General features: G+C 44.7%; 18 protein-coding genes across 18 annotated transcripts; 8 read left to right on the top strand and 10 right to left on the bottom strand.

Annotated features, from left to right (window-relative positions):
• Positions 1-2: 2 nt before the first annotated feature.
• Positions 3-1067, bottom strand: KUCA_T00002712001 (uncharacterized protein; the record flags this gene model as incomplete). The annotated part of the gene is made up of 1 exon (XM_022602988.1): positions 3-1067. The coding sequence occupies one exon, from the start codon at positions 1065-1067 to the stop codon at positions 3-5; it is 1065 nt and encodes a 354-aa protein (XP_022458738.1).
• Positions 1068-1521: 454 nt separating this feature from the next.
• Positions 1522-3102, top strand: KUCA_T00002711001 (uncharacterized protein; the record flags this gene model as incomplete). Its single annotated transcript, XM_022602987.1, has 1 exon — positions 1522-3102. The coding sequence occupies one exon, from the start codon at positions 1522-1524 to the stop codon at positions 3100-3102; it is 1581 nt and encodes a 526-aa protein (XP_022458737.1).
• A 392-nt stretch (positions 3103-3494) lies between these two features.
• KUCA_T00002710001 (uncharacterized protein) lies at positions 3495-4142 on the top strand (the record flags this gene model as incomplete). The annotated part of the gene is made up of 1 exon (XM_022602986.1): positions 3495-4142. One exon carries the CDS (start codon positions 3495-3497, stop codon positions 4140-4142), a length of 648 nt encoding a protein of 215 aa, XP_022458736.1.
• Positions 4143-4517: 375 nt separating this feature from the next.
• KUCA_T00002709001 (uncharacterized protein) lies at positions 4518-5183 on the bottom strand (the record flags this gene model as incomplete). Its single annotated transcript, XM_022602984.1, has 1 exon — positions 4518-5183. One exon carries the CDS (start codon positions 5181-5183, stop codon positions 4518-4520), a length of 666 nt encoding a protein of 221 aa, XP_022458735.1.
• A 714-nt stretch (positions 5184-5897) lies between these two features.
• Positions 5898-6362, top strand: KUCA_T00002708001 (uncharacterized protein; the record flags this gene model as incomplete). Its single annotated transcript, XM_022602983.1, has 1 exon — positions 5898-6362. One exon carries the CDS (start codon positions 5898-5900, stop codon positions 6360-6362), a length of 465 nt encoding a protein of 154 aa, XP_022458734.1.
• A 449-nt stretch (positions 6363-6811) lies between these two features.
• On the bottom strand, positions 6812-7762 carry KUCA_T00002707001 (uncharacterized protein; the record flags this gene model as incomplete). Its single annotated transcript, XM_022602982.1, has 1 exon — positions 6812-7762. One exon carries the CDS (start codon positions 7760-7762, stop codon positions 6812-6814), a length of 951 nt encoding a protein of 316 aa, XP_022458733.1.
• Positions 7763-8703: 941 nt separating this feature from the next.
• Positions 8704-9621, top strand: KUCA_T00002706001 (uncharacterized protein; the record flags this gene model as incomplete). Its single annotated transcript, XM_022602981.1, has 1 exon — positions 8704-9621. The coding sequence occupies one exon, from the start codon at positions 8704-8706 to the stop codon at positions 9619-9621; it is 918 nt and encodes a 305-aa protein (XP_022458732.1).
• A 79-nt stretch (positions 9622-9700) lies between these two features.
• Positions 9701-10015, bottom strand: KUCA_T00002705001 (uncharacterized protein; the record flags this gene model as incomplete). The annotated part of the gene is made up of 2 exons (XM_022602980.1): positions 9701-9941; positions 9999-10015. The coding sequence occupies 2 exons, from the start codon at positions 10013-10015 to the stop codon at positions 9701-9703; spliced, it is 258 nt and encodes an 85-aa protein (XP_022458731.1).
• Positions 10016-10328: 313 nt separating this feature from the next.
• On the bottom strand, positions 10329-10931 carry KUCA_T00002704001 (uncharacterized protein; the record flags this gene model as incomplete). Its single annotated transcript, XM_022602979.1, has 1 exon — positions 10329-10931. One exon carries the CDS (start codon positions 10929-10931, stop codon positions 10329-10331), a length of 603 nt encoding a protein of 200 aa, XP_022458730.1.
• Positions 10932-11154: 223 nt separating this feature from the next.
• On the bottom strand, positions 11155-12159 carry KUCA_T00002703001 (uncharacterized protein; the record flags this gene model as incomplete). The annotated part of the gene is made up of 1 exon (XM_022602978.1): positions 11155-12159. One exon carries the CDS (start codon positions 12157-12159, stop codon positions 11155-11157), a length of 1005 nt encoding a protein of 334 aa, XP_022458729.1.
• A 573-nt stretch (positions 12160-12732) lies between these two features.
• Positions 12733-13146, bottom strand: KUCA_T00002702001 (uncharacterized protein; the record flags this gene model as incomplete). Its single annotated transcript, XM_022602977.1, has 1 exon — positions 12733-13146. The coding sequence occupies one exon, from the start codon at positions 13144-13146 to the stop codon at positions 12733-12735; it is 414 nt and encodes a 137-aa protein (XP_022458728.1).
• Positions 13147-13174: 28 nt separating this feature from the next.
• On the bottom strand, positions 13175-13347 carry KUCA_T00002701001 (uncharacterized protein; the record flags this gene model as incomplete). The annotated part of the gene is made up of 2 exons (XM_022602976.1): positions 13175-13224; positions 13305-13347. The coding sequence occupies 2 exons, from the start codon at positions 13345-13347 to the stop codon at positions 13175-13177; spliced, it is 93 nt and encodes a 30-aa protein (XP_022458727.1).
• A 918-nt stretch (positions 13348-14265) lies between these two features.
• KUCA_T00002700001 (uncharacterized protein) lies at positions 14266-14769 on the top strand (the record flags this gene model as incomplete). Its single annotated transcript, XM_022602975.1, has 1 exon — positions 14266-14769. One exon carries the CDS (start codon positions 14266-14268, stop codon positions 14767-14769), a length of 504 nt encoding a protein of 167 aa, XP_022458726.1.
• Positions 14770-15188: 419 nt separating this feature from the next.
• KUCA_T00002699001 (uncharacterized protein) lies at positions 15189-15575 on the bottom strand (the record flags this gene model as incomplete). The annotated part of the gene is made up of 1 exon (XM_022602973.1): positions 15189-15575. One exon carries the CDS (start codon positions 15573-15575, stop codon positions 15189-15191), a length of 387 nt encoding a protein of 128 aa, XP_022458725.1.
• A 554-nt stretch (positions 15576-16129) lies between these two features.
• On the top strand, positions 16130-17569 carry KUCA_T00002698001 (uncharacterized protein; the record flags this gene model as incomplete). The annotated part of the gene is made up of 1 exon (XM_022602972.1): positions 16130-17569. The coding sequence occupies one exon, from the start codon at positions 16130-16132 to the stop codon at positions 17567-17569; it is 1440 nt and encodes a 479-aa protein (XP_022458724.1).
• Positions 17570-17934: 365 nt separating this feature from the next.
• KUCA_T00002697001 (uncharacterized protein) lies at positions 17935-18876 on the top strand (the record flags this gene model as incomplete). Its single annotated transcript, XM_022602971.1, has 1 exon — positions 17935-18876. One exon carries the CDS (start codon positions 17935-17937, stop codon positions 18874-18876), a length of 942 nt encoding a protein of 313 aa, XP_022458723.1.
• Positions 18877-19088: 212 nt separating this feature from the next.
• Positions 19089-20534, bottom strand: KUCA_T00002696001 (uncharacterized protein; the record flags this gene model as incomplete). The annotated part of the gene is made up of 1 exon (XM_022602970.1): positions 19089-20534. One exon carries the CDS (start codon positions 20532-20534, stop codon positions 19089-19091), a length of 1446 nt encoding a protein of 481 aa, XP_022458722.1.
• A 134-nt stretch (positions 20535-20668) lies between these two features.
• KUCA_T00002695001 (uncharacterized protein) lies at positions 20669-22144 on the top strand (the record flags this gene model as incomplete). The annotated part of the gene is made up of 1 exon (XM_022602969.1): positions 20669-22144. One exon carries the CDS (start codon positions 20669-20671, stop codon positions 22142-22144), a length of 1476 nt encoding a protein of 491 aa, XP_022458721.1.
• Between the last annotated feature and the right edge of the window lie 78 nt (positions 22145-22222).

Here is a 22222-nt window from a genome sequence, read left to right as displayed (position 1 = left end):
AGCTACATGCTTATTTTCTTATCAATCGCGAAACTCCCCCAGGTACAGTAGCAAAGGCAATAATGCTCACTCAATAGTTTCCACTCTTCCGTCTCGTCAAGCAGTTCTAGTCTCGAAATCCTCCTCATTGTCTCGGGGCTGATCCAGTTGTCAAATATTGTCTCCATGTTTAAGCATTTAACTTTCTTTATGCCCAATCTTTCAAACCTGCTCGATTGTCTAGCCAGTGTACCAAATGTGAATAGACTGGGAAGACTGATGTTTCTCGTTGCAAGATTGGCTTCCATAACTTTACCAAACATCTTACCATTGTCATCTCCTTCCCCTCCCATTGGTTCATATACTATCACAGAGCCATCGGGTATTTCGCGTAAGAAAAAACTTAGCACTCGGTTGGAGTCCTCGGGCTCTAGGTAGCACAGAACGCACTCGGACAGTATTAAAGTGGGAACGTCAAACTTCACTCCATTGTCCTCCAAAGTCTGTTTTGAGCACGTCCTATCAATGGATCTCAAGTCCAAGGAGAACAAATGATAATTTTCTGTGTGTAAATCGGGAGAAGCCACGGCAAACTCGTCGTAGGTGGAAGGTATGGTCTCCGCAGCTTCCACTCCGAGTCTCGATCTCAGCACTGCATCGGCCAAAATCGAGTATTTCTTTACTTTGACACTCTTTGCAAAGTCAATCTCAACATAGTTCAATTCAGGATATTTCGGTAGCAACTTAAACGGTCTGGTCTCGCTACCGGATCCAAGCGACACGATTTGACATGGTGTGCCCTCATGTTGTGACAGAAACGAATCTACCAAGCAATCAATTGACTTCACACGGATATATGAGCCCCGACTAATTATAGGCAATTTTGCTTGGAAGAGTTGTTTCTTAAGGTTTCTTGTCACCACAAATTGAGTATTTGGAGCCGAATATAATGGTTGGAACTTTATCAGTCCTGAGACTATCGGTTTCAAGAACTCATCCTCGAGATAGCCTTTGGAAACACATGCCACTCTGCACGAAAGAGCATCCAAATCAGTAGACCGTATCACATCATCCTGTGTTCGTACCATTTGAGTGATTTTGAACAGCTCTTGAGCTTGAAACAGCCGATCGACAGAAAAGCAGACTGATGTTCGAAGTATCGTTTAGACCTCCAAGAGGTTCAAAATCGTTATCGGTAGGACGTGCGGGGGCGAAAGCTGAACCTGGGTTCTTGCCAGTGACGTGCCGCTGGGGTGAATAACTCGTCAGTGACAATCTATATTCTTATTTACTAGGGAATAAACCCCTGAGTGCTATTGAGTACATCTATTACAGCCAAAAACACGCAGAATGATGCGAAAATAATCTCGTAGTTAATTAGAACAACCATACAGAGATCTGAAATTAGTCACGTGCCCATGTTGTCGGTGGGTGCACTATCCTGGTGGAGGGCCAGAGACGCGTCTCGCATGCTTCTTGTTTTTAGATTTCACCACCAACAACGCACCCATCCTCTAGTCCCCACGGAAAGGACCTGGAGAAATGTTCAGACAGACGAAGAGAAGAGCTCTTGGTAGGAGAAACTTTGAGTCCTCTGTTCACATCAATGCATATGACAACTCGCTCAAAGCCCAAGAGCTCCTAGAGACCGTGTATCCATCACGTCTCTCCCTCTACACTCTGCCACCCCAGAACGAAATCACGCTTGATCAGTTTGAAACATGGGCCATTGACAGGTTGAAGGTGCTTTTAGAAATTGAAGCTTGTATCCAGAATGGCCGACCTCTCAAAGAAACCGAGCAGGTGATCAAGCCTTTGTTGGCAAAGCTGCTACCCTTGACGGCGACCTCAAAGGACGCCGAGCTGCTGGTGAAGGAAAGAAAAAAGGATCACGTGTCTCACTACATTTTGAGGCTAGCCTTCTGTAAGTCTGAGGAATTGCGGGTCAGATTCGTCAGGGCTGAGACCACATTGTTCAAGATCAGATTTATGTCTTGTTCGATGTCCGAGCAAAAAGAATTCACGGATAGACTGAGTCTACCATGGGAAGCTGTTGGAGATTCAACGAAGAGAAAATTGGCTGACAAACTATATAACGCCTGTCATGGAGTGATCAGGAACTATTTGGTGTTGAACAGTGGTGGTGCCAACGCAAACATCAGTGAAGACCATATCAAATCCTTTTTCAACCAGGAGAGCTTTTTGAAAGTTCCGTTTGAGTACATCGGTGATCTGATTGCCACAAAGTCCGTGTATCTTCACCTTGGCTTTGGCTACGTTCCTCAAGTTTCTGTGTTGTCTCTGTTGGCCAGTGAGTTCCAAACCAGTATGACAAGAGATCTTCTGGTCACGAGAAAATTTCTGTCCCAACTGGATGAGGATGACAGAGTGTTGCCCGTGTTAAACCACTTGTCACAGGGCTACGTTGCTGCCGAGATTCAAAGCGATTTCACTCAAAGCGATTCCGATGTTACTGATATCACTGCTGATAGTGTCATCAGCGAGGGAATTGCCCGTCATTACCCTCTGTGTGGAACAAATCTAGTTAAAGGGGTTTTAGCCAACCACCATCTTAGATTCCAGGGCAGACAGCAACTGACATTATTTCTGAAAGGGATAGGTCTCAATATCGATCAAGCGATGATTTTCTGGCAGAAACAATTCACCAGCGGACCAGGTGCCATGACAATAGACAAGTTCCAGAAGGAGTATCGCTACAATATCAGGCACAGCTACGGGTTGGAAGGTGCCAGGATCAACTATAGGCCCTACGACTGTCGTCAAATTCTAAAGCACCCGAGACCAGCGAAAGGCGAATATCATGGATGTCCATACAGAGATTTCACGAGCGAGAGGCTAGTGGTCCAACTGGAGGAAATGGGCATCAATGACAAGCAGAGCCAGGTGGAGGTGTTGGACCAGAAGGAGATGGGTAACTACCAGAACGCCTGTACTAAGGTGTTTGAGCTTACGCACAAATCCCAGATGGAAAAGCTGGCAGCCTCGGGTCTGGGAAAGACTTATAAGGTTGACCAGACATCCATAGCCCATCCCAACCAATACTTTGAGAGGTCCAGGAACCTTGAGAGATGGCTGGACAAGGCCGGGGAGATGGCCAAGTAAAAACGATTTCTATAATTAATCTTATATCGCAATACCCAAGATACCCCTTTTTGGCATCTACAATTGGACTGGTCTACTTATCTGAGTCTGTAAATAGGCGCGTTTTACGCGTTTGTTGCCTCAAAAGCACGCGTATCATTTCGTGTTACACTCAATATGTATCCGCACCATCGTAATGCCTGCAAATGTTTCACTTTCATCCCTTTGAAACATACATGATTAACCCCTTCTGCAGGGTGAGTGCTTGTGGGTTATTAACCTGCATGTTTGTGATGTGTAACCGCAGGTTGGAGTAAATTGACGTTATATTCGGTCCATCGCCTGCCCCCCCTTACTTCACGTCTTGCGGATAAACCGTTCAAGCATTTTAACTAAAGCCACCAGTCACCACAATGAAAGCATACAAAGAGGTACAGTATGCTCGATTCAAGAAACTCGAACTCGAGAACATCGAACTCAAAGACAAAACTCTCATGTTGGAGGAGCAGGTGGGGGAGCAGAAACTCATGATCACACACCTGGTTCAGCGCCTGAACGAAGAGGAGTTACGCAACAGTAACAGATCCAGTGTCTCGTCGGCAGACTCGCGCGTGTCTCGACTCTCGCTTTCCGCGGATCAGGACGATTTTCACACAACACCCGCTTCTAGTGTGGAATCCTCGCCTCAGAAAGGAAAATACTCCACCTGCAATACATCACCAACGGTGACTACGAAACAATCGGAGGTTCTAAGGCACGAAGTCTCAAGGCTGAAAGAGACCGTCTCTTTCCTGCAATCTCAGAATCACTGCTACCAGATGGAATTGGATGAGAGCTACAAGAATCAGATATCGAAACTGGGGTCTCTGGAGGTAGACTATCACAACTTGAAGCAGGTTATTACAAACATAGAGCAGAACTCGAAATTCGTCCAGCGATTGGACGATACGAAGTACGGCTTATTTGATAATACGATGGAACATACAATCAATTTTGATGCCAGGAAACTGAAAATTGGTTCGCGATTTTCGAAAGATAGATTAACGCTCACCAGGCGTTAAGGATGAACGCGTTTTTTTGTTTTATATGGACGCAGGTGAGGATCGCCTATTGGTGCGCGAGATGGCCGACTCTGTATGGCATTGTCGGGTTTTAATACGCTTTTTTGGGTAGTTGTAGAGGAGTAAAATTGCAGGTTCAATTTTGTTATTTAAATGGCTTATGATATAGAAATTGCGCAGAAAACTACGAGAAATAAGAGGATCCGTGACGGATATACCAATATCACTGTATGCTGCAGGATGCATCCAGTATGCCTAACAGTATTCATTTTGAGATATTTACGGTAGAACATACCGACTGACCTTTTCAATTGCAAACTAATATACACCTATTCAAATATTTCTTGACATATGCCATGAAGTCGTTTCATCGTTTCAGCCAAATCCTGCCCATTCGACTGAAAAACACTCGGTAGAACCATCTTCTTTTTCACCAGCAACCACCCACAACTTCTTCACACCAGTAGACAATCTCCCGTTATTCACTATGTTGATCATTCCAATGTCATCTTTCTTATAATCAAGAGGTTGCACGATAAACTGGGCATGGTACCTCAGAGGATCGCCGTTATATACAAGATACTTACCTCCAAACCTCATTCCTGGCAAAACGGCATAACGGGACCCATTCTGGAAGGACTTGAAAAATTTGAAAGTCTGATATCCCACACTGTCTTTTATCTTTCTGAGATCAGCAGAAAGTTCTGACTGGACGCTTTCACTTTGGTATATCTCTAATTTCCTATCGCTGTCACTGGACTCAACAGTGTTGAGCCTGGTTTCATCACCCGCCACCTTGGGCTCCAAATTCAAACCACTGCTCTTGAGATTGAATATTAGGTATCCCAACCCCATTTCAGTTAACCAAAGTGCCTCCTCAGATGTCAGTTGAAGGGGGAGTCCAAGCAGTATATTTTGCTGAGGTAGTATGCTCAAAGTCCCTGATAAAGTACCTATGATGAGATGGTCATTTCGCACCCGTTTGACGCTGTCAATGTCGAATATGAAATATTTTCCATTGACTATAGATATGGGAATCATGTCATCAATAGCAAAGTTTCAATGCCAATGTTGCAAGGTAAGACACATAAGATATCGAGTGACAAAATTTCATCAAGAAGGTAGTGTGAAGTTGGTCTGCGGAGAGCTGAAAATTAAGACGTGTTATCGGGGGGCCTGTAAGACTCAAAAAACTCGGTATTAGGTTAAAGCAGATATGGGCAATTTTGGCGTATTTGTACTCGAAAATGAATATTGAAGGAAGCGATTATTTTCTGTCACAATTCTGATTCATATGAACTAAAAAAAAACGGAAATAGGAGTGGTTTTGTATCTGTTTGGCTGCTCTTTTTAGACTCTGCCGCCCAACCAAGACATCTTAAGCGGGAAAGCAGAGATCACGAACAAAAGAGTTGACCTAAAGCCTATTTGGATGATTTTTTTAATGTTTTTAGAGCTGATATGGACTTTTTGCAAGTGTATAGTGATTCGAAGTGAATTATATTATAACCAACCTTGAAATCATCAAATAAAGTTACTCAATTATCTTTAATTCCCAAAGTTTTCAAAATAGTCTCCAAAATAAATAATCCTTCTCCACACATTAGATAATGACAGAACATCCGCCCATACATAAACCATAGGTTCTGACAGAAAAACATGAAGAGTTAAATCACATTGGATGAATCACTTTTTGGAACTCTTTATTGGATCAATCAGTCTTTTCATACCGGCATTGATTATCTTTTACTTGTCATGGTCACGCGAGAGCAAGATATTGAAGAGCTTCCTGTCTCTCCAGAGCCGCTGCTTTCGATCCTTCTGGAAACCATACAAAGAATGCTTACAAGAATACGAAGCTACGCGCTGGTATTTCTGACAATTTTCTTCAGATATGGTTTGGTGATGAGCTACATATGGTACAATCTGGCACTTCTTGCGGTCAGCTTTATAATCGAAGTTCCATACGTGACATATCTGATTGGTGCGGCTCTGTGTACCCTAAAGATTGGGTATGAGTGTTTCAGAGATCAACATTACAGGTACAGACCAAACTATTATTCAAACGTACTGAATGATTGTACAGTCACCGCCTTCATTTTTGTCATGTTTTCGTCTGTGTTTGGATACAGAAAGGCGTTCGAGGGCCATGATTCTTCTATCCCACTGCAATGGACCCTGACAGTGCGTCCAGAAGAAAACAGTGGGATTCGTGCCTGAAGATTTAGCATGAAATTTATTCGCTAGGAATAATATTTGCCCTTTTTGGAGCAGCTGCTAAAAGTGTCTACTCCAAGGGAAATATGCCAAAGTGATTACAAGGAAGATTAAGAATTAGCAAGAAAGATAAAACTGGAACTCAGGCGTCACGGCCACCAGACCAGGCTGAAGCCACAAATAATAACAAGACACGTCAATAAATAATATGACCTATCTATAAATGTATGAGCGATGTTTCTCAAGCGGCAAACGCAGTGGAGAAGGGCGTCTTGCGGCCCAGCGATTCGAGCAGAGCCCGAAACTCCAACAGCTCGAGTAGTTCTGGTGTGAAGTGGAAAAAAATGTGTGCTTGTAATCTGGGCGTTTCAGAAATGACGTAGAGTAAACTGTTGGTCGCTTAAAGAGAGAAGGGATCGCAGTTTCGCACAAGAGCTGCTGCTCTTGCCTGCTCACTTCTGAGGAGGATCCACCAAAAACTTATACCTTTTTTTCGTCACAAACACATCGTGCAGGGCATCATCATCCACAAACCATGAAACCCTGCCCGCCGCTCCTTCATTGACAATACTACTGGGGAGACCTTTATCGGGCCTCTCCATTATCGTCTTTATGACTGGTGCTTTGGTCTGACCTTCTACCACAAATGTAACTCTGTGGGCATGGCATATAACTGGAATAGTCAGAGTGATTCTTTTCGCTGGCCCAACAGGTGCATCTTCTACCGGAACAACCCATGCAAAGTTTTCCCTCAGGGTTGGCTGGTTTGGGAACAGGGATGCAATATGGCCATCTGGGGCACAACCCAAAAGCACCAGGTCAAACATGGGTTTCTTCACGGAGTCCTTGTTGGCGAATCCGCGAATCAAACACTTTTCGTAGTTGTCTGCGCACTCCTGTGGATCGTTTATGAGGGATTCATCGATTGGAAACACTTTGGGCTTACCTTTGCCCTCTGGGATCTGATCAAACAGTTTCCTCTTGATTTTTCCGTAGTTCGATTCGGTGCTCTCAAAAGGCACCAGTCTCTCGTCTGCAAAATAGACATCCCAGCGATCCCACAAAACGTCATCTCTTTTCAATAGACCTTCGTGCAACACCTGGATAAGAGAACCACCACTTAGACCAATCTTGAAGCGTTTCACTACCTCTTTTTTCTTCTTCTTGGAACTATTCGCAGGATTGCTGGGAGTACCTGCTATATTTGTGGTGGAGGCCGAGTTTGAGGAAGACGCAGTGGTATTCGTGGTCATGGCCGAGCCTGTAGAATTGGATCTATCTTGCTTCTTGTCGCTGTCTCCAAACAAGGCATGATTCTGTGCAGCAATAATATGATCGGCCACAGCCTCGGCCACACTGCCAAATTCGGGGAACGAGTAGATTTTGGGTACTGTTGTAGTCATGACAAGAGTCTAGGGAAACAAGCCAAAGACAGAGAATGGAGGGGCAACTTGCAGGGCACTTGCTGGGCACTTGCTACGGCAGATTCACTTGGCTTAACAAACGCAATTGGCCGACAAAAGGTGAGTGTTCCACAATTGCAATCACAACAGATAAAAACGCCAAAAAACTCTTGTAATATCTCACGATTACTCAGACTGCTCGGATCTCAAGAAAGAATGGCCCTATAGAACACATCAGAACGTTTCTAGAGATTCGTTTTTTCTGGGCTTGGCACGATAGTCAAGGAAAGGGAGGGGGGAGGGGCGGGGGGCAAAGAGCCTGGGGGAAATTGGGAATTGCTCATCTGGCTGCAGTGACCCGGGGGAAGAAATTGGCTGGATAAGGAATTGGACGGCAAACTTGGCAGCAAATTTGGAATATTATTCAACAGTTGAGTCTTAAGGTTTTGCTACATGTTTAATTTCAGCTTATGCTTTTATTTTCAGTTGTAACTGAATATTGGTAGATGCGATTGCGGCTATCCACCTCGGACTGATAGACGTATCGTGACCTCCACATACACCATAGGGATTTAGGCGATTCATGACTTTCCGAGACTCCAGCCGACCCGGACAGTTCCGGGAGTTGTAATTTCATTGGTGGGAGTCACACACAAGACACGCACTATATTGAGAGATATTAAAGGCACCATACCCGATACGTCATGCTACGCATATTTTCTGGAAGACTCCAGTAATCGGAAAATTGGCCTTCCAGTGTCTTTATCAAATTAACCCCGAGCCATTTTGGAGTTTGGAAGTGCGCCGCTCATATATTTGCCTCTGATTACTTGATTATGAATAGTCAGTCTGACTTTAGTCTTGCAATCTTGATGGTTATCTCAGGTTTATTTGATTTTGCTTGATAAAATTGGGTCAATCTGCCTTTCCAAATACTCGAAATGGCACTGATAATTGCCATAACTGAGCGCTGGCTAAGCGAGCGATTTCAAACGGAGACCACCACGGAAACCAGCCCCACCTCCATACTGCTCCAATCTGCCGCGGGTATATCCGGCCAGATATTTTCTCTGGCAGCGAAAAATGCGTTTGTGGTTGTTTTGTCGCTCAAGGGCTACATAGACTCATTGGTGGTAGATCTGTCGTCTTACGCCGCCGATGGATCGGTTACCCTTTCGGACCTGGAGTCAAGCGGCGATTTGGCAGAGTTGCTGAAGACGTACGATTTCAGATTCAAGCCTTTGATATCAATCCCAGAACCACGCGATATACCTTCTGAGAGCTTGCAGAATCAATCCACTTTGGAACAGAACGCTCTATCGCTCCCAAAGTTAAATCCGCAGAACAAACCTCAAGCAACCCAAGGAACTCAAAACACCCAGGACCCTCAGAAACCACCCGGGTTTGAGGATGAGTACCAAATGACTCAACCCCAGTCAACTACGCCAATATCTGCTCCCTCACACTTCGGAGACTCGGATCTGAACCCTTCTGGATTGGGTCCCAATCCGCAGATGAAGGCCTACCTTGATCCTTTGAACAGAGGAATTGGTGGTGGCATGCATCCTACTGCTGATGACCCATTGTTTCAGGGACCCGGGCTCAGATACGGAGCGGGCTCCCTCAGGCCTCCCGGAGCTCGGTTCGATGATCCTCTGTTTGGCGGTGGCGATTTCGACATGGTTGGCCAAGGATTACCTGGATCAATGGGACTAGGACAGAACAAGTTTCGTGGTGGTGGTGGCTCAGGTGGTTTTGGTGGTGGCCCAGGTGGTTTTGGTGGTGGGTCTGGATTTGGATCTGGATCTGGATCTGGGTCTGGCTTCGGATCCGGCTCCGGTGGTTTTGGATTTCTTTGAAATCGCCTCTAAACGAACTAATGAACTAATGAACTTGAATTATCTATAATATACACGTGACACCCTAACGCCTTCTTTATTAGTTGTACACACCAACTATCATCCCATCCTTAGCATACAGACTCACCTTACGGTCCCCAAGCCCGACACAGCCAAACCCGTCGGAGTCAAAAATCTGTGCACCCTTCTCCTTAATCAGACCGGAAAGTTGTTCGACGCTTTCATTGGAAGAGTCACCGATATGGCCCAGTGACAGTCCTGTCTGCGAGTCTATGATAACCAAAGCCTTAGCATCTTGGAATGAGGGATTGGATTGTATTCTGAGAAATAAGTTAGTGAAAAATTTCAAGCACAATCCCAAGAAGATAATCCCTTACAGTTTTTCCAGTTCCATTGGGTGTATTTATTTGGGAAAAATAGATAGAGGTGGAGCCCAGAACATCACTCGCTCAACTTATCTTGAGTTCCTGCCTATCGTTCTGTCTGCGAAAGACAAAACGATAAACACACGACGAAATATGGTCTTGATATTTTCGATAACAGCGATAAAATACGCGTCAAGATATACTGGTACATGTTCCGTATATTGATGAGTTTGGAGGTTGTAGTATTAAGTCATTCTTTCACTCAGAAAACTCGTAATATCAAAGAACAAATGTCATGGACAGTTCTTGGAACCAGTGCAGGTGAAGCATAGATTCATGATCCTACTTTTGATATCTCATCTCTTTGCCCTTTCTAATCTTGGCCTTGACCTCATCAACATCCTCCTGTTTGGCATTGTACTTGGCCGAAACCTGGTTCATTGGATTCTCAGGGCTCTTCTGGAATTCCTTGTAAACCAGTTGTTCCAGTTGTTGCTTTCTCAGACCGGGGTTCTCGGACTTAATCTCGGGCAATCTTCTCTCACTGAACGCCGCGAGCGCAGCCTTGACTCGCCTTTCTGGATGCCTGTCGATTTCATCACCATCCTTAGAAATCAAAGAAAGAGCTCCCAGGGCATCATCAATACCACTGGCCTCAATTGAACCTTTAGAACCGCTCCCGAAGCTGTTCAAAGCATCGTCAATACCACCCTTGTACTTCTGACCTGCCTTCTTGCTGTTCCCTGCTTTCTTGGAAGGAGTAGATTCTTCTTCCATTTTCAAAAGCTCTTCCCTCTGCTTCTTTTTCTCTAGCTCTTCGGCCCTCTTCTGGGCTTTGTCTTGCAGCTTCTTTCCACCCTTCTTTGGGCCATCATCTTCCCATTGTTCTTCTTCTTCGACAACCTCTTCGACTTCCTTGGATTTACCTTTCTTAGCCTTTGCCATGCTGATTTGGTTTTCAAGTTTCGCTGAAAGATCACAGACCTTGATATGGAAGAGCCAGAGGTGTAATCTACAGAGAAAGACACCAGAAGGGCGCCAAAAAGAAGACGCATTCAAATCGGTTTACACACGCAAATACAACCTCAAAAACGCTCTTTGGGCTCTCTTTATGCCTTACTACAAATCTATTGCTTGGGGATTTCGGATTATTAAGCCTTTTCACCTCTCAAAATACACTATTTAGCACGTTGTTAACTTTATCACTCATCTTGGTCTTGTTGAACTTGGAATCGGCTCTGGTGGAAGTAACCTCTCTCTGCTCGAAACTCCTCTTCACTTCCACATCCGCCTGAGGATTGTAATCCTTTCTCTGCTTCTTCCGTTCTTGCATGTTCTTGACCATCTTGGACTTCTCCACGTTCTGGATGAAAGTCTTATTCAGCTTCTGAGCCTGCGAAAGTTCAGCTTGGAGTTTGGCCTCCCTGATCTCGTTCTCTCTGCTTATCTGCGACGTCAAATCATCCCACTTGAAGTGTTTGAGATACTTCACATTGATTATGTCGTCGTAGTAGAAATTTCCCTTTTTCCCACCCAAAGTATTACCATTGAGCGTGAATGCACAAAGCTTCGCGTCCTTCTTGTTTGCAAATTCCACCCATCCCTCATCAAACTTCTTCTTCTTATTACCTCCAGTCTTCACACGGCGTTTGTATACCGATTGATCTTCTGGTTTCAGGAACAATCTTCCAACTTCACCAAATCTGGAAAGCACCTGTCTCATTTTGGTAGGCTTCATGTAGGGTGGAACTCGCGAGATATACACAACGCCAGTCTTCTTGATCTTAGCAGCTTGTTTTTCTAGTTGCTTTGGTGTAAGCTTTTTCAGCTTTTGAGTCTTTCCACCTATCTGCTCCAAATCCAAGTTATTCCTGGCATCCGCTGCGGCCTGCTCCATTAAAGCATCCTCATCAATACCAGATTCATTCTCATTATTGCTGTCTTCGTCTTCGTCGTCGTCTTCGTCTTCGCTTCCAAAGCCATTCTGAAGCTTTTTGTTCTTTCCTATTTGCTCAAACTCTTCTTCATCACTGTCAACTCCGTCTTCCTTGTCCGAGTCAAACGCATCCTCAAAAGCTCGTTTGGCAACTGGTTTTGTCCTGCTCATAAACCCCGAGTCTGAAACGTCGTCCTCTGAGTCAGATTGTCGTATGTAGTCCTCACTGTCTGACATTAATATGTTGTGTATTTTTCCCAGGGAGTTGCGAGAGCTTGAACCCTTACATCCACAGAATGTTTTGGAATCAAGAAGAAAAATTATATCATGCATCATGTAGGGCCCGGCCAAACCCTCGGTTACCGAGGGTTCCGGTCTTATCATGAAAATAGTGCACGAACCAAAACAATTGCCTACTCTTTTGGTACTACATTTACTGCGTCGTAGTATGTTTTTGGGCTAATCGCTAGTGTTTTGTCGAATAGGCAGTTTTGTCCTTGGATCTGACTTCTATGGTAGAGGAAGAAGAGGAAGAAGAAGAAGAAGATGATGACATGACCAGGAGTGTAGATAGTTATGGGAGACAGGGAGAGTTCAGAAAAAAAGTACGCTACAGTTGACCGCAGAACATAGCCTTGAATTTTGGCCAAGGAACAAGATTATGATATGTCCTATGAACATTATATGATAATGCAATTGAACGATAAAAGCCCTGCAAACAAATTTCATTACCGGACAAATTCCGGCAGAACCGGCCATGTTTGATGTGCACACAATTCGCCCAGCCTATTTCAACATATGTTCACATTATCATTTTGGTGTTACCAGAGCTTCAAGAGATTTGGGCTCACGACTTTTCTTGATGCTCATCTCAACGGCAGCTGCACCCCAGTCGTCGCCATGGTTGTGCATGTTTCCAGAGATACCGGCTCTTGCCAATGCTTGTTCTTCCGTTAGGCATGTCAAGACACCGTAAATGATAGGCGCAGCGATTACAGATTGCGCTCTCATCAACTGGTGGGTAACGCTCTCACAGATATACTCGTAATGTGAGGTGTCACCCTTGATCAGGACACCAATGGCAATAATGGCATCGTATTTGCATGGACCGGGGTTCCCTGGCTCTCCTGTCCTCGAAAGCATTTCAACCGCATATGGCAACTCGAACGATCCGGGGACGGACTCAACGAAGATGTTTTTCGTTTCAACCCCCAAACTTGTCATCTTGTTGATGGCACCTTCCAGTAATGCATCAATGATAACTTTGTTCCAGCGAGCATGAACGACCAACACCTTCAAGCTCTTAACTTCGTTCTCTATATGGTTGGGCGATGGTTAGTAATCTAGAGACCAAGCACCCTGGATTGATCGCCTGGACTTACCATTATACACTTGCACTGTTTTATCCAGTCCTTTGATAGCCATCTTAACCGTTTCAGTGTTCTTTATACTTCTTAGACACAAGCGGCGATCTGATTCAAATGTGAAGAATAGCCAACGACTACCATCTTGAGTCGCAACTCGAGCGTGCCAAGATCAAAACTGATCATTGAGTGACGCACTCCTGCGGGGACCCCACTAGCAGCACCCGAAGGGACCGTAGGCTGTCTCTCTCCTGAGAATGTTTTCGGTTCATCTAAGATTTTTATTACTGAAATACTTATCTCAGCTGTTGTTGCTACCATTTGAATCTATTTTTCATGAAATGAATCTGTTTTCTAAGCGTTTCGGAATGTATTCTGGTGTCTTCAGATTGTTCGAGGGCCGTCTGCAGACGTCACCTTGGCCATGCATGTAATGCGCCAAACCCGGAAGTTAGACTACAGCCCTTGGCCATTCTAAGAACTAAATTGGTTGTGGTATCACAAATACATGTTAATGCTACTCGCTGACATGGTTGACCCATCTATTCTTGTTTTTCATTTTGCTTATGGCTCGCGTTTAGATTCTTTCATTGTAAATGCCTGCGTAACTTACCTATCCCACATTGTAGCGAGTAGATGGTGATCTCATTTATGCAGTGTGATTAATCTCTTTTTCTCTCTGGTCTTCCCCGTAATTTATAATTTTTTTGAGAATAATTGACTAGTATTGTGAGCTCATTTTTTGTTGAAAAAATGCGATTTGCCCGGTTCCCATACAAAAATCGGGGCTGAATAATTTCGCGCCTTATGTATCTAGCATGGGGTACGCAAACCAAAAGTGATGCTGAGATCAAACTTGCGGTTTACACCCTCTTGTTCTCCTGACATTGAATACAATTCCCTGTGACTTCGTGGAATTTGCTGAGGCGATTTGTTGGATCAATTTACCCAAACTATTCTCTGATTAACAATCACAATCATGGCCAAATATCAGTTGATGTATTCGGACCCCAACCATAGTCTCGGTGCGGTGGGAGCCGCGGGTACCTTCTCCGAGTGGGAGGTGGTTCCCATGGTTTACGCCGAGAAAACTCGGAGCTGGGTTTACGAGGTGTCTGTTGAGAAGAAAACCAAGTTGGTGTACAAGTTTGTGATTGAAGGCTCGAAATGGTGCTGCGATTACTCCAAGGATATTGAGACTGACGAGAGTGGTAACGAGAACAACTATTCGGTGATTGATCCCGAAGCACTGACAAAAATTCAAGAACCCATTGCAGAAAATGGCTCTTCAAGCTCGGACACTGCTCGAACGATTGCAGATTCAGATCCACAGCCAGAACAGCCAGAACCAACCTCGAGCCAAGAACTTGCCAAACAGCCCCCAGTGAAGAAAAGGGAGGTACCATCATATGGAAGGCTGGTTCAACTATGGCAGGTAATCCTAAGGTGGTTTGCATTTCTGCTCAACCGTGCAGATCATTGACTACGGTGGGCGAAAGAAACTGGAGAAACAAGCTTTTTGACGATTGGCACATGATCCGTTATATCACCTTCTCTACTATTCCCGCTAGCTGCAACGCCTTCATTCTACTGTTTTGTGTTTGCTTGATTTCAATACGTTTTCTATTCATCAGTGGCATTGCGCATAATTGCAATAATTTATTTTGGCAAGTTTTCAGGGGAGGCGTCCATTGACTCACAGAGAAGTACTCATTCTATATAATACCCGACCCAACAGCCCTCAAAGCACAAACTTCAGGAAGGTGTAGAATTTCAAGCCAAAAACTCAGCTTCAGTTCAAAACATGATTTTAGAGCAAAAACCTTTGACCGGGTAGGAGTACTTGAGATCTGCCTGAAATTTCTTGAAGCTCTTTAGGATTCTTAACCATCCTCGAGGAACTTAAAGCTTCCAGAAGCTTTTCGCCTCGGCAATACACTCCATCTCCACCTTAACAGATTTGTTTGGAAAAGAAACCACAATGCAAGATCTGGCAGGTTTGCTAGGGAAGTACTTGGAGTACACTTTGTTGACGGCAGCGGCATCGTCTCCGTTGCTAACAAAAAGCAACACCTTCAGGACTCTGTCTGGAGACGAGCCCGAAGCTTTCAACACCTTGAAAAGATTCTGGATTGCCAGTTCGGCCTGCTCAGAAACGTCCTCTGGGTAAACACCGTCCTTCTGACCAATGCTTCCGGAAGTGAAAACTATCCCGTTGCTCTTGTAGGCGGCCGAGAGCAATGGATTACCAGACAACCCGGCTTGTTCGTAGGTGATTTTCTTAACCATTGTAGCAAATTAAGATAGAGCGAAGACAAACACAAAGTCAAAATGAAATGAAATAAACTGAACAAATATGAGGGATAAAGCTCATTTTGAAGACCAAACCTTCCAAAGGGAAAAATTGTCCGACACGATAAGATCGCATCGTATTTCCTGATCTAGAAATATGGGAGATACACTATCATTACAGGGTTCTCGATCAGATTGGTAATCTTTGCGCGGTTGGAACGGGGGCACACCTTGAGAAGGTATGAATTCAGCCATTAGCAATTGAATTGAGTAAAGGGACCAAATACTGATTAGTTTGTGACTGCTGTTGATCCAAATTTGAAGCAATTTGGTAGTTTCTCTCCCAAACTGTTCATGCCCATTTAGTCCACCCTCTGGGGGCTAGAGATGACGCACAGCCCGTGCACATACCTGTCCTTACCCTTAAACCTTCTCAACGGATGTCCCGTGACAAGCGGAGATATTAGTCATCTGCGTTAACTTTTTGCTCAAATCTAACTAGACGAAGTTGTGAACTGTTTGTTAAATAAGTATCTCACATTTGGTGTTCTATGGCTATATTTTCAAGAAAGCCCAGGAAGGACCTTCACAAGGAGCAGAGTCGGGGTGAAACCCAAACGAGCGCAGTTCGTGATGATTCTGGTGATTCAGACGATTCGAAAAGTATTGAAAATGGTGAAAATTCCAACGTTCAAGCGAATGCTCGAGATGCCTTCGACGATGCCTCCTCCGTGAATAGCGAGGAGACCGTCTTTAACAACGCGTTGAGGAATATGGGATTACTAGGGGGACTGGCAAACCAGACGTTCTACACGCCTCCAGGAAGACGATCAGAGCTTGAAAATGTCAATCCGAGTAATTCTGACTCAGAGTCCGAGTCCGACTCCGACTCCATGAACACATTGCATGAGCTCGTTGGCCCCATTGAGACGCCTGTTCAGATCGTCATCCCCACAGTCTTCAACAGACCCGCGGATTCCTTCAATATCGTCAGAAATATGCCTGTGGTATCTGGGGCTTTCAAGATCGGAGTATTGGTATTTGCATCTGAATTCTCGCTTTTCAAGTACAAGTCCTTGGAGAAGCTCAAGGCAAAGAGGAAGAAACCAGGCAACGAGGCGGAGATCAAGTACATCTCGAAATCAGATATAGCGACGCCCCTGTTGCATGCAATTGTTCCAACGCTATCAGTGGTGCGAAAGAACTGTCCTTACATGATTTTGTACAAGTTTTACGAAGAAAAGGATAGGCTGGCCATGGAACAGCTGAAGCTTTCCAACCCCACCGAATACAAGGACTTCTACACTGACAAATACGTGATCTGCAAAGTGTATAGCAAATTCCTGAAATGTGGAGTGAAAAGATACGTCCTTGAAATGTATCCGAAGCCAAATGAGAAAGGAGTCCAGGCCAATTATTCTTCCAAGATCGTGATGTTCACGCATCGAGGAAAACCATACACCGATGTTCTGTATAAGGGTACCAAAATCCGGTGGCTAGGCACCTCGGTTATCACAAGTCCTTACGCAAGCACTTCATTCGAGATGGTGATCCAAAACAAGTCTCCATCCGCTCATCTTCATGACGGTATCACAGATGACGACAAGCCCGATCCCGCTAATCCATTGCTTCATGACGATACGACGGTTGGCGATGTCGCTGCACCAATCGAATATTGTCGCAAATACAGGAATTCTACGTTACCAATTTTTGCACAGTACAATGACTCACCGCACGAGTTGGCACTGAAGAAATTTAGGATCCAGGGAACCGTTGCGTGTTACGAGAGGATGAATAATGCCAATGCCGTGAGGGCTTTCAAGACCATGAGATACGTTACCAATGACACCATAATTGTTACCATCATGGCTATGGTGCTAAGAGAACAAGAAGGCAAAAAGAGTCACAATGCGATTTCAAAGAGAGCTCAACGAGTTGCCTTGGAACATCCGTCGCAGGTTTACTATTCGCCTTTCACTCCTACCATGTAGCAGACCTTTGAGCCGCATGCCCAAGGTCTGCCAACAGGCAGGTGCAGGTAAATCTATAAACAACAAAAAAATGCTGTATCTGTTGCCCGAAGTGGGCTTATATACATATTGAGAGCCATAATAATGTACATTATTCACAAATTAATACTTCCAACGGTTTATTGCTGCCATCATACGGCCGCTCCTCCCCATGTCCCGCTTTGAAGCCAAGAGGGACGTGCACCAACCTATTCCTTGAAACTCGATCTTAGGCGGCGTTGCCACTTGAAGTCCACGTTGAACGTTTTACTCGATCAATTGTCAAACAGTAACTGTTTAAGCAATTACAGTGACAGGAGTAACTTTTTATACTCATATACACTGCAATGGATTCGCTACACGATTTTTTGGTTCGGTCAGGGGGTCTGGGTGCCAATGGAGGGGCCGCTGCCACAGATGGCCAAGCGATTGACAATGCCGAGACGGTATACATTTCGTCATTAGCCCTGTTGAAGATGTTGAAACACGGTAGAGCCGGAGTTCCAATGGAGGTGATGGGTTTGATGCTGGGTGAGTTTGTTGACGAGTTCACCGTACATGTAATCGATGTATTTGCCATGCCTCAGTCCGGTACTGGTGTTTCTGTCGAGGCCGTTGATGACGTGTTCCAAACAAAGATGATGGACATGTTGAAGCAGACTGGAAGAGATGAGATGGTGGTGGGATGGTACCATTCGCATCCTGGATTTGGTTGTTGGTTGTCTTCGGTGGATATCAACACCCAACAGTCCTTCGAACAGTTGAACCCTAGAGCGGTGGCTGTGGTGATTGACCCTATCCAATCCGTGAAGGGAAAGGTAGTGATCGATGCTTTTAGATCGATAAGTTCTACAGCCATAATGATGGGCCAGGAACCAAGACAGACAACTTCCAACGTGGGTCATTTGAACAAACCAACCATACAGGCTCTGATTCACGGGCTCAACAGAAACTACTACTCTCTGAACATCGACTACAGAAAGACTTCGAACGAGATTGGCATGTTGCTGAATTTACACAAGAAGGAATGGCAATCTGGCTTGAAAATGAACGACTACAATGAGAAAGAGATACACAACAAAGACTCTGCAAAGGCATTGGTTAAGATCGCTGAACAGTACGTTACCAGGGTGCAAGAGGAGAAGGAATTGAGCGAGGAGCAACTGAAGACGAGGTATGTTGGTAAGCAAGATCCCAAGAAGCATTTGGGAGAGACAGCTGAGGGCTTGATAGAAGAGAACGTTGTTTCTTTGTTATCAGGCAACGTGAATGCGTTGGCTATTCAATAGAGTTGACTATATACACGCAAAACAATACGAAGCATTGAAGACTTTGAGTACTTGTGAAAGGGACAGAAGGCGGGCGACTCCCCATAATATGGGCCTAGAGGCCTCACCTATGAGATGTTACTATACGACCACTGTCTACTTCTGATGAGCATTCACAAAAGACCATCGGACTGAGAGTTTGTTCTTAAGGTAAATGACTTTAGTTATTAATATTACAAAACTTTCTGCCAGATCTGCAGATAAGTTTCCTGCATGAACAGCAGCTCCTTTTCCACGGGCTTCACATTCAAATCTTGAATCTCCAACCAGTCCCCGCGGACTTGATCCAATAGGTGAATTTTGTAAACGTGAGAGTCTATCGCCATTTCAGTGCCATCAACCATCTTCGTCACAGGAATGGTCTGGTGTATCACGTTTCCAATCAATTTATACTGGATTGGTCCTGTTGCACCTTCAACATACGGCGACATATCCAAGTTTTCAAAAGGAAACTTCACAATTGTTGGATTGCGGGAAGTTCCCGAAACACCTTCCAGGCCATGAGATCCACTCATACGATTAATATGGATAAGGAGAAAGGGTGGCACTGTTATCAGCTTGAACATCTTGTTCCCATGAGCCAGCTTCTGGGCCGTCTCTCCATCATACTTGGATAGTAGATGTGTGATTTTCACCTGTGGAATTTGGGTCAATCCCGTTCCGTCTTTGAATAACGTGAATGCCGGTGGATCAATTGTCAGTATCCAGTACTTTGTTGAAGATTCCAACCTGGAGCCCGTTGGAACCCCATTAGCAACTTTTTCCGTTATGATCTTGACCTTGCCTTGAAATAGCTTGGATACGAGAGAGCGCGTTTTGCCCTTTGGAGTCAGCTCCGAATGTAGATTTGTTAAAATCCATACGAGGAAGTCTTTTGGACTCTTCTGCTCTCCTGCTGAGAACCTTTTGCCTGACTTGTCCGAGATATACTGCATTATTTCATGAGGTGAAAGATGAGGCCTTGACAATCTTGAAGACCATGATTTTCGCGTCATCAGCGAAATTCTCTTTGTCAATTCTTCCTCGAATTCACCTTTCAATAGGAAATCTCTCAAAGCATCAACATGGTTGACTATTTGTAGGACGACATTGGCGTAGTCATTCGCCCCAATCTTGTTCAGCCCTACAAAACCGGGTCGATAAGGTCTGTGCTGTAGATCAAAGCTGATCTCCTTCAGCTGGTGTAGATTTTTGATGTCCTCGGGGGAAAATGTCGGGTTGATCTGATATTTAATATCCTCTAGTACTTCACTTCTCAGTTTGACTTCTTGGTTTTCGGGAAGAATGTACACTTTCAGTGTATCCAGATTGATGAAGACATGATGGTCTTCGTCTAGTGAATGTGAAAAGGCACATGAACTCTTTGATCTCCCTTGGTAGTATTTGCCACAAACAAGACAAGCATAGATATTGACAGTAGCTAATGATATGCAACAGACTTTCTCAAAATCAAAGTCTAATCTGGACCTGTTGATTGTCTTCAAATAGCCCAAATGTAGTTCTTCGGTAGCATTCTCAAGGTCAGACTCTAGATCTGAAGAATGTTCTTCGGACCCAATGTTCAGCTTTTTGACAACAGCTGATTCATCGTCACTATCATGTCGCCTTTTAAAAGGCATGATCAAGTTTGCGGAGAGCGCGAGTTGGACTTTGTAACTAAAAACTCGTAGGCTCTTCATGTGGGTAGCATGAAAAGCCGCTTGACAATTTGAAGGGGGGGGCTACATAACCACATTATGTTCAAGATAAGACCATGCAGACGTACGGCACAACTCAGCAAATTGTTCAACAGGACAACACCGAAAATCCAAGAATGGGACCAACTGAACTGGAAGGCAAGAAATACCCAGCAAAAGCTCACGCCAAAAAGGCGAAAGACTTTTTTCTGTCAAAAAGACCTGGTGGAGAAACCTCAGCAGCGTTTTTCTTAGGCGGGGCTGACCTCCTGCTCTATCCTTACTGTGATCAGACAGCTCCTTTCAGACAGAACAGGTATTTCTACTATCTGACGGGATGTGAGATCCCGGGGTGCTTTGTGTCCTTTGATCTGGAGTCCGAAAAGTTGACACTCTTTTTACCAGACATCGACTACGATGACGTGATGTGGAGCGGTCTTCCCCTGTCAATCAAAGACGCCAAGCAGAAATACGATGTCGATGAAGTTTTATACGTGAGTGAGATTGAGAAATCTCTCAAGGCTTTCGGAAGCAAGGAAATTTTCACTACGGACACGGACGTATTCAAATCAAAGTCTTTTTCCACACTGGTCAAATCTGGTGACCAGGACTTCTTCTATGCTCTTGACGAGGCAAGATTGACCAAGGACGAGTTTGAAATTGGCTTGCTGAAACACGCTGCTTTGATAACGGATAATTGCCACAAGGCGGTGATGTCAGCTTTGCCTATCGAGACCAACGAGACTCACATCCACGCTGAGTTCATGTACCATTCGGTCAGACAAGGAGCCAAAAACATGGCGTATGATCCCATTTGTTGTGCTGGACCACATTGTGGGACATTACATTACGTGAAAAACGATAGTTCTACCGAGAATCAGCATTCGATCCTCATTGATGCGGGTGCTGAGTGGAACTGCTATGCGGCTGACGTTACCAGATGTTTCCCCATCAGCGGTGAATGGACTAAAGAGCATCTTGAGATATATAACATAGTCTCCAAAATGCAGGATGAGGCTATGGAGGGGATCAAACCTGGCGCAAGCTGGGAAGACCTTCATTTGCTTGCTCATAAGGTTCTCATCAAGGAGTTCATAAAACTTGGTATCTTTGTGAACGGCACAGAGGAGGAGATATTCGCCAGTAAGGCTTCCGCAATGTTTTTCCCTCATGGCTTGGGCCATCTCCTCGGAATGGACACTCATGATGTTGCTGGACATGCCAATTACAGCGATCCTGATCCGTTGCTGGTCTACCTAAGATTGCGCAGACCATTGGAAAAAGGAATGGTCGTCACCAACGAACCCGGTTGTTACTTTTCTCCTTTTTTGATTGAAGCAGGTCTCAAGGACCCAAGCAAGGCCAAATATATCGATATGGATGTTGTTGAAAAATACTGGTACATCGGAGGAGTGAGAATCGAAGACGACATTCTGGTCACATCTACTGGTTACGAGAATCTCACGGGAATCACCAAAGACCCCAAAGAGATTTCAGCCATCGTAAAAGCTGGTATTTCCAGGGGAAAGGATTATTTCCACAATATTGTTTAATGCAATGGGATGAGAGGGCAGTCCCAGAGGGCCAGCCCCAGAAGGTGCTCTTACATGTACAGCCTCAAGTCACAAATT

Source organism: Kuraishia capsulata, genomic scaffold, assembly GCF_000576695.1.
Source record: "Kuraishia capsulata CBS 1993 genomic scaffold, Kuraishia_capsulata_scaffold_3, whole genome shotgun sequence".
Lineage (NCBI taxonomy): Eukaryota > Fungi > Ascomycota > Pichiomycetes > Pichiales > Pichiaceae > Kuraishia > Kuraishia capsulata.
Note: the sequence above shows the minus strand (reverse complement) of the source record. Positions and strands in the feature narration are given on the sequence as shown.